General features: G+C 50.0%; 1 protein-coding gene across 1 annotated transcript; it reads left to right on the forward strand.

Moving 5' to 3' along the window:
• Positions 1–1,858: 1,858 nt before the first annotated feature.
• Positions 1,859–9,770, forward strand: LOC103730029 (neuronal acetylcholine receptor subunit alpha-2). Its single transcript, XM_008828168.1, has 5 exons — positions 1,859–1,931; positions 3,040–3,191; positions 3,577–3,621; positions 5,855–5,964; positions 8,666–9,770. The coding sequence occupies exons 1-5, from the start codon at positions 1,859–1,861 to the stop codon at positions 9,768–9,770; spliced, it is 1,485 nt and encodes a 494-aa protein (XP_008826390.1).
• The last annotated feature ends 268 nt before the right edge of the window (positions 9,771–10,038 follow it).

Here is a 10,038-nt window from a genome sequence, read left to right on the forward strand (position 1 = left end):
TAAAACCATGTGTGTATGTTACGTGTGCAGAGATGCACGTGTGCAGATGTGTGTGCCAGAGGACAACCTCAGATATTGTTTCTCAGGCAGTGTCTACTTTTTTGACCTTTTTATTGAGACCAGGTCTCTCACTGGGACCAGGGCTTGTAGATCAGGCTAGGCTGGCTGGCCAGGGAGCCCTGGGGATTCCCCTGTCTCTGCCTCCCCAGAGCTGGGACTACAAGCACATGCCTCCACACCCAGCTTTTTTGTACAGGTACTGGGGTTGGAACTCAGGTCCTTCTACTAACAAGGCTAGTATTTCACTAGCATAGTCATTGCCCAAGCCTGTGAATATGTAAACTTTTAAAAATGGTATTCGATATGTCATTTTAATGACGTGTTCTAAAGTATGTAAAGCAATGCATTAACTCAGAAATGCTGCTTTTCTCCATCTTTCACCATGTGAGACATTTGAACAGTTCATCATTGTTCATGTTGGTGTTGGCCTTTCTCATGCCTAGGATCTTCCCACATTAGGTGTCTGTGCTCATCATCCCACGGTCTGTGGAGGGTGAGCACTTCCTATTAATCAAGAGCATGTTCATGTTTCTTTGTTTTATGTCTATGAGTGTTTTGCCTGCATGTATATGTATAAATGTGCATGCAATGCCCATGAAAGCCGGAAGAGGGCATCAGATCCCTTGGAAATGGAGTTACAGATCACTGTTAGCTGCCATGTGGTGCTGCAAGAGCAGCCAATGCTCCTAACTGCTGAGCCATCTCTTCATGTTCATTTTTTAACAAGAGATATTTTTGAGGGATGGAGAGATGGATTAGTGGTTAAGAACACTGGCTGTTCTTGCAGAAGACCTGGGTTCAAATCCCAGAACCCACATAGCAGCTAACAACTGTCTGTAACTCCAGTTCCAGGGGATCTGACACCCTCCTTTGTCCTCTGAGGGCATTTCACAACTCAGGTGCACTTACATACATGCAGGCAATACATGCATAGACATAAAATAAAAATAATAAAATATTTTTTTAAAAGAGAGGTTTTTGAAATATAATTCACATCATAAAATTCACAATTTGAAATATGCAATTTGGTAAATTTTAGTATCTTTACAGAATTATATAACCATCACCACTATGGCATTCCAGAACCTTCTTAATACTTCAAAAGGCCCAATGACCAACAGCAGTGGCTCCTGTTTCCCACTCGCTGATCATGCCTCTGCCTTCCACCCATCCGCTCCCTGTCTCTAGGTTCACCTGGCCTCCACTGACCCTATGCAGACTCCTACAACATGTCCTCCTCTGTGACTGTCTTCTTTCATGCAGCATGTTCTTGTCCCTGCCATGTCCTTGTCACATGTGTCAGCAGTACCCTCATTCCTTTTGATGGCTGCATTCTATTCTATTGTTTAGCGACATCACCCTTTGCTCATCTGATGGGTGTTTGCTGCCTCCATCTTCGGGTCGCTGTCATTAGTAGCCACATCCTTCTGCTGACCACCTTTCAGTGTAATTATCCTCACTTTACAGACAAAGCATTAAGGCTGGTATAGCAGGGATGCCAGTTCCCTTCTCTGTCTGAAATTCAGTCTTGCCTTAGCTTAGCTATGTGACTCTGAAAAAGAGGAGGAAGTTGCTTCATCAGTCAAGCTGGTAACCCAGGAGCCCTGCACTCCAGGTAGGCCTGATGAGGCCCATTTGCTCATCTTTCAAACCTCCATAGAGTATGAGAGACAAAGATGTCTGTGGATGCATTATCTTAACAGCCCTCACCCTGGACTTGCTCAGGTGCAGAGGAGAAATGGGGACTTCCAGAAGCCAGCTCCCGGGGGTCCGAGGGAAGCCAGGACTCTTTGAAACCATGGGCCCCTCCCGTCCCACTCTCCAGCCCCTGATGCAGCTCCATCTCTGGTGGCTCCTTCTGATGCCAGCAGGTGAGTAGACACCACTGCCAGGACTTCGCCTCATGACTATGCCTCATGGGGAGCAGGAGTTCACTGCAGGCCAACTCGATGCATCCTCTAGGCTACAGGGGTCATCCAAGGTCATTGACTAGTTCCACAGGGAGAGGGCAGCAAGGGGCTGTCACAGCTCTGGTATGAGCATCTGTGTCACCTTGAATGTCCCCAAGCTTCAGTGTCCTCATCTGCAAAAGGAAAGCTGTACAGTATGCCAGCCACGGCTGCTGTGGGCACACAGGAGGCTTGTGCCCCACCCCCACAGGCTAGGGCAGGTGCATGGGACACACAAGCTGAGGTGAGTGTGGAAGACATACATGTCTAGGGTGGGTATTCAGAACACACATGATGGCTGTTGTATTGCTGTGCTTTCTGTCCCAGATGGTGCTGCTGCTTTTCTGGAGTTTTCTCTGCCTGTTCAGGCAACAGAGCCCTGTAGTGGGGAAGCTGTTATGATGTAGAGGATGGGAAAAGACACAAGCAATCCCAGTCCTGCAGAGCTTTGTCCAGGTGATAGGAACTGGCCAGAGCTTGTGGTTTAAGAAAAACTCAGGGTGGTGTTCCCCACTGGAGAGGATGTCCTGGTGGACATTAATGGCTTGTCTGAAAAGTCAGTGGGAAGGAAAGCAGCTCACCACCAGCCAGGCTCACAGCAGTGGGGAGGGGCTCCCTCTGGCATCCCCCTGTATCCCTGCCCTCTGTGGGGCCCCTTGTGTCTGGCTTGAGACTGGTCTGTAGGTCTGAGCTTTCCTGCTGGGTACTTCCTTCCTCCCTCCCTCCCTCCCTCCCCTCCCTGCTTTCTCCCTCCAGTCCTTCTTACCTAATGTCAGGAAGGCGCTGATAGTGACCTCTGATGGTATGGCGTCCTCAAGCCATGTTAAGTGCTGCCACACATTATTCTATCGAATACTCAGCAGGATTTGAGATGGGCTCTGGATTCACATCCCTATTTACAGATGTGTCAACTGAGCTCAGGTGAGGTTGTGGTGGGGGAGTCTCTGCTTTGATGGAAACTAGAAAAGAGTTTGCGTGGCTACCTCCTTGGTCCCATGACCCTTCCTCTCCTTTCCTCTCTCCATCCCAGTGTTGGCTCGGCAAGGCTCCCACATCCAGGCCGAGGACCGCCTCTTCAAGCATCTCTTTGGGGGCTACAACCGCTGGGCACGACCAGTGCCCAATACTTCTGACGTGGTCATCGTGCGCTTTGGACTATCTATTGCCCAGCTCATCGATGTGGTGGGCCTGACCTCTTGTACTCGCACCATGCCCCATTGGGATCATCCCTAAGCACACCTCTCTCTCCCCATGGTCCTCCCTGGATGAAGCCTAGCCCTTCTCCCACAAGCTCACTCAAGACATAGCATGCAGTTACCCTGATTGCCACCATGCCCCTCTGAGGACATCAGCTGCCAGCAGACCATTTTCTAGAACACATGTCCAGAGCCTCCCAGTAGTCTGTGTGATCCTGAGGAGTCTGAGTGCTGGTGGCACAGTCAGGAGGGGTGGCTGGGCTTGGGTGTCCAATGAGTGGATCCCGGAAGTACCTCTTATACACCCTGTCTTCCGGGCTGGTTCATTTGTTACTCCAACTATTCTTGCTCTCTGTCTCTGCTCCCTGCAGGATGAGAAAAACCAAATGATGACCACCAATGTCTGGCTGAAGCAGGTAAGGCCTCCCCTGCAGGAGGGGCAGGCATCCACAGTCCCCAAGCCCGGTCTAGGACCCTGACCACTAAAGGGTCAAGGAACAGCAAGATGCTAAATTCACAAATCACAATCAGCACCTGTTTAGGGTGTGAGCCAGCCCCCCCTGCAGGCTGCTTCTCTTCACGGGCTGGCTTTTGCATGGCCAGGCTCTGAGATCACTGCTCAAATCACCCATGGGCCCTAAGAAGCAGGCATTTCATAGTCTCAGATCCTGGAGGACAGTTGGGACCTCACAGGAGTGCCATCCTGGCCCCATAAGAGGGCTTGCTTACCCTTCCATTTTGCAGTGAGAAAAGTGTGTACCTGAGCCAGACAAAGGGGCACCCAGGTGCACCCAGCTCCAATCCTTCTCCTTTCCTGAGGGCTCAGTCCATGCCTCCTGACAAATGACTCCAGAGCTCACAGGCTTAAGCAAAGACTTTTCAATCTCATTGACAACGTCCACTTTGTGGGCATCTAAGAGGGCACTTGGTGACATCTGGCTGATAGTGGCTAGTCTGTTGAGAACTGTCTCAGATGGCTTCCCTTATGTGTCTGTCCCTTGCAGGGGTGTTCGGACGGCTCTAAAAGGTTCTGGAAAGCTGAGCTCCCATCCCTTTTAGACACTTTCCCTGTTCTTCACTGGTGATTTTCTGACAGAAGAGTTGTTGGAATTTTATCTGGTGGCCCAAAGTCACTGAATGAGGGTCCCATGAGGCAGAATGTGGTAGCTGATGGTCACTTCTGGACCCTAATTGGTTTGGCCTCAATCTTATCTTATTCCACTGGTCCTGGGAGCAGAGGAGCCCAGCTGGACTTAGGAGAGGAGACCTAGATCCCATCTCTCTATGGAAGGAAGGAGAGCCAAAGACCTGTGGTGCTCTGTCATGGGCAGAATCAGGGACTGAAGTCTGATTAGAGCCAGAATGTATTTTCTCCCTTATCGTATCCCTCCTGCTCTGCCCTATTTTCTAATTTCTGCCTCACTGGGTCCTGAGTGGTGTCAGCCTTCTAAATTACATACTTGGGTGGGGAGGCTCTGAACCAATACTGCCGCATCTGACAGTTCACCTCTGAGTCACTAGAGATTACAAGGCTTGTCTGTGCAGATACACCAATGGTGACAGACTAAGAAAAGGGACTTGGAAAGCCACATAGTTATGCTCTGAGGAGACAGGTCTGGATCCTAGGTTACCACAGTTGTCTGGAGTGGGAGACGAGGTAAGAGCACTGTGGTGGGAGCCAGGCCTTCCATTGTTGCCTGGAATTAGCCTGAAATGCTCAGCTCAAGTTATTAAATCTCTCAAGTGCCTCACTCTCCTCATCTGTAAAGTGGGGTGATTCATCTACCATATACCTGAAAGGATTCCCATGCTCCCACCTGATGTAGGTGCCCCGATATTGATTGAACCCAATAACCTGACAGACGGATTAGAGAAAAAGTTAGAACCCTGCTTTGGGGATTTGGAAGCACAGCCTAGTTTGGTAGAATACTTGCCTAGCATGCATGAAGCCCTGAATTTGACTCCCAGCATTATATAAACTGAGAGGATAGCTCATACCTGTAATCCCAATGCTTGGAAGGCAGAGGCCAGAGGATCAGAAATTTAAGGTCATCTTCACCTACATAGCAAGTTGGAGGCCAGTCTGGGCTACATGAGATCCTGTTTTTAAAACAAACAAAACCCCCAAAGTCTGGTTGTAAGATTCACTTAGACCTATTCTATAGGAGCATAGTTGGGGCCCAGTGCATCCTCTCGCTGTTGTAACCCCTGGACAGGGAGGTCCTCAGAGCACAGTTAGGAGGTCCCAGGTGACTACCTTGTCTTCACTGTAAGCCTGTGGCCAGCCCTGCACTGAAAATAAGTGAGTGCATGACAGATGCATGAAGGGCCCACAGGTGTTTGCCTGGGGACGAGTGTACGTTGTACCCAGATAGGGGGATGAGTGCGCAGTGCACCCAGAAAGGGAGACAAGTGTGTGGTGTAGCCAGGACTTCAGCTGCTAAACAGAGCAGAACAGCTTGGTTATCTGAGGCAGCTTACCTGGTTCTCAGGTCAGAGCCCTTTCCTGGTTATAGCACCTTCCAATACTGCCAGATTGGGTGAGGGCCTCTGGGGGACACCTAAGCCCCACATCTCAGTGCAGATGGTCTTGAGACACCTCCCCCGAACCACAGCAGTGCTCTGATGTCATCCTGTCCCCACGAACAGGAGTGGAGTGACTACAAGCTGCGTTGGAACCCAGCTGACTTTGGCAACATCACCTCTCTCAGGGTCCCCTCTGAGATGATCTGGATCCCCGACATTGTCCTCTACAACAAGTAGGAAGCCGGGGTGGTGGTGGCGGGGGGCAGTGTCCTGGTAGGGCTGTGCTGGGTCCTGGGAGGGACTAGGAAAGAAAGTGGACTCTGCAGGGTTCCCCCTGGTGTCTCCTTTGTTGTCTTTCTGGCCTGCTTGGCTGAGACCCTCTCCCTTCTGTTTATTCCTTTATGTCTCCCACTTGTACTCAACATTTATTGAGCCTCCGGCCTCATATTAAGTGGGACAAAGACTTGCCATTTCCAAATATTCATTAAACAAATAAATGCCTAGGGGTGGGTTTTTTGAAGGACGGCAGTATGCGGCTGGAGCAAGTTGTTGCACCGTCAGGTCGCCCTTTAAGAGAGAAAACACACGGTGCTTTTCCTTTAGCAGTGCTGGTGTTCTATTTCCCTAAGGCAGGATTCTCGGGGGCAGGGGGGCGGGCACAGCCCTGCAGCTTCCTTGGGACATGAATAGGCTCTGTGGATATAGCACAGTATGTCTGTCAAAACCCCTGGCAGGCAGGTCTAACTGTCAAGTGCCTGCTGTTTGCTACTGCTGTGAGATTCACCCCTGCCCTCCTTTTCTGTGCCCTAGAGCTGGCACCACAGACTCTCCTAGTTGCTTTCTGTCTGAGAGGTCAGAAGCAAAGTCCTAGCGTCAGACAGGACTGAGTTTTAAGATTGCTAGTAAGACATTAATCACTGATACCTGATTACCACAAAAAATTCTAACAGGGCAAAGGCTAGTTCAAACTCTTGCAGGCATTTAAAGAGGGGTGTGCCCCACCCACGTACCCTTCTTACCACACAGGTTAATAGGCAAAGGGTCAGTGAAATTGCATGACTCAGTTCCCCAAATGGGAGCCTGTTGCCATCTAGTGGTAGTTATGTAAAATGACCAAAATTATCCATCCAGGTTTTGGGTTGAATGTAGGAATTGAGGAAGGGACAGAATTTAAAGTCCAGACTGTACCAGCACCCAGGGGGAGTCAGAGACTCAGACTTCCAGGAAGTTCTCCCTAGCAGGTCACCACCATTCTGGTGTTTCCAGAGTCTGTGCAGATCTTCATATGCCCAGGATGCGGCCGACCTCCCCTCTCAACATTCCCCACTTAGGTGTGTCCCACTGTCCCCAACAACCTCTGCCAAATCTCTTCCTTGCTCTCATGAGACTGAATCTCTGCTTCATCGCTGTCTTCCCATCTGGCACCAGGTCCTACCCTGGTCAAGGTCTTATTAAATGTCAGTCTTCACAGTGACCCTGCTCAGCTCAAATAGAAGCCTCCCCAGGTCTCCTGAGCACTCCAAATGCCTCTAGGGTGTTGCCAAACTGCCTTTCCTGCAGTGATGTTTTGTGAACGTGCCTTGCTTATGGGTCCCAGAGGGCAGGGATCATGCCTCATGGTCCTCAGGTACAGGTCCTAGTGGACGAGGCTGGCCCATGGACTGCAGGAAGTTTCTTCAACCAAGACTTGGTCCCTTCTGAGCAAGGAGCAAAAGATCCAGGTAGAAAAATCAGGCTCTTCCCCTCCTGAATATTATTCTCCATTTATTGGTGAGGGAAAACACTAGAAAATAGTCATTATAAGACTGGCAAGATGGCTCAGCAGGTGAAGGTGCTGCCAAGTCTGATGTTCTAAATTCAATCCCAGCCCCTCCCCTGCTCCCCGCCACCATAAATAATGAACAAAATCACAATAGCCAGGCATGGTGGAGCAGACCTGTAATCTCAGCACTCGGGAAACTGAAATAGGAAGATTGCAAGTTTGAATCCACCCATCAACTTCTGGGCCTGCCTGAGCTGTGTATGGAGCTCTTCATTAAAAAGGTCACTCAAAAATATTAACTGAATAAAAGGAATAAAATTACAAATAGTTCATGATTTCAAATATGTGAAACTAGCCAGGCATGGTGGTACAAGCCTTTAATTCCAGCACCTGGGAGGCAGAGGCAGGCAGATCTCTATGAGATCAAGGCCAGCCTGGTCTAGGAGCTACAGGGAGACCCTGTCTTAAACACTGCCCCCAAATCAAATATGCAAAACTATTTAAAGTGCAATTTATGACAGTCAAATATAATATCAAAATGACAATAATTTTTTTAATTAGGTAAAATTGGGGCTGTAGAGATGGCTTAACAGTTAAGAGCACTGGTTACTCTTGCAGAGGACCTGGGTTCAGTTCCCAGTACCCACACAGCAACTAACAACTGTCTGTAACTCTCGTTCCAGGGAATCTGACACATTCTCTGGGCGTTGCAGGCCTGTGGTACACTTACACACATATAGATTAAACACTCATACACATAAAAATAAATTAAATTCTTTTTAAATATTTATTTTTATTCTATGTATATGAGTGTATTGCCTGCATGTATGTAAGTGCACCTGTGTCATGCAATGCCCACAGCAGTCAGAAGAGGCATTGGATCCCCTGGAACTGGAGTTACTGATAGTTGTTAGCTGCCATGTGGGTGCTGGGAGCTAAACTCGGGTCCTCTACAGAGTAGTTAGTGCTCTTAACTGCTAAGCCATCTCTCCAGCCCCTAAATTCTTACTTTTGCAGTTAAAACTATGGTATTTGAAAAGGCAGGAGAGATTCACACACTTACTGAAATGTGCCACTTCACCAGTCACAGCTGGCCTTGTTTACGGGGTGCCCTGCTGCCACTTTCCTGGAGGAGGCGGTGTGCAGGGCCCCACCTCCTCTCCTCTCCCCAGTGCAGATGGGGAGTTTGCAGTGACCCACATGACCAAGGCCCACCTCTTCTTCACGGGTACCGTGCACTGGGTGCCCCCGGCCATCTACAAAAGTTCCTGCAGCATCGACGTCACCTTCTTCCCCTTCGACCAGCAGAACTGTAAGATGAAGTTCGGCTCCTGGACTTACGACAAGGCCAAGATCGACCTGGAGCAGATGGAACAGATGGTAGACCTGAAGGACTACTGGGAGAGTGGAGAGTGGGCCATCGTCAACGCCACGGGCACCTACAACAGCAAGAAATACGACTGCTGTGCAGAGATCTACCCCGACGTCACCTACTACTTCGTCATCCGCCGGCTGCCTCTCTTCTACACCATCAACCTCATCATCCCGTGCGTGCTCATCTCCTGCCTCACCGTGCTGGTCTTCTACCTGCCCTCTGAGTGCGGTGAGAAGATCACGCTGTGCATCTCCGTGTTGCTGTCCCTCACCGTCTTCCTCCTGCTCATCACTGAGATCATCCCGTCCACCTCGCTGGTCATCCCACTCATCGGCGAGTACCTGCTCTTCACCATGATCTTCGTCACCCTGTCCATCGTCATCACGGTCTTTGTGCTCAATGTGCACCACCGCTCCCCCAGCACCCACAACATGCCCCACTGGGTACGGGTGGCCCTGCTAGGCCATGTGCCCCGGTGGCTGCTGATGAACAGGCCCCTGCCTCCCATGGAGATCCATGACCCCCAAGCTCCAAAGCTTAGTCCTACTTATCACTGGCTAGAGACCAATATGGATGCTGAAGAGAGGGATGAGGCAGAGGAGGCAGAAAAGAGATGTGTGTGCATAGGCCTCCCAGCCCCTTCCATGGGTGTCCTCCATGGCCATGACTGTCTGCACCTGGAAGCCTCAGGGCCCAAGATCATGGCACCATCGGGGGAGAATGAGATCTTGCTGTCACCTCAGATCCGGAAAGCACTGGAAGGTGTGCACTATATTGCAGACCACCTGAGGTCTGAGGATGCTGACTCTTCGGTGAGTTGGGCTGAGGGAGGGGACCTTTTCCTGGGTGACTCTGCTAGCTTAGCCCGGAACAGTCTCATCCCAGAGCATCACCTCAGGTAACCTCTTCCCTCAATCATCCCAAGGTTTCTGGACTCAACTATGAGAAAGGACATTTGGCTGACAGTTCTTTGAACACTTCCCAGCAGGTACCAGAATACCACAGGGCTCTCATACCACTCAGTCTGACTGGGAGACAACAAACTAAGAATGAGCCAAGAAGGAAAAGCTCAAATGCTGGTCTATCTCTATCTTGGCCTCCTCTGGCCAAACTTTCTCACAAGGAGAAAGACTGCTTCCTTAGATGCAGAGACCCGGTGCAAACACATCA

This window comes from Nannospalax galili, unplaced genomic scaffold, assembly GCF_000622305.1.
Source record: "Nannospalax galili isolate Female #2095 unplaced genomic scaffold, S.galili_v1.0 scaffold612, whole genome shotgun sequence".
Lineage (NCBI taxonomy): Eukaryota > Metazoa > Chordata > Mammalia > Rodentia > Spalacidae > Nannospalax > Nannospalax galili.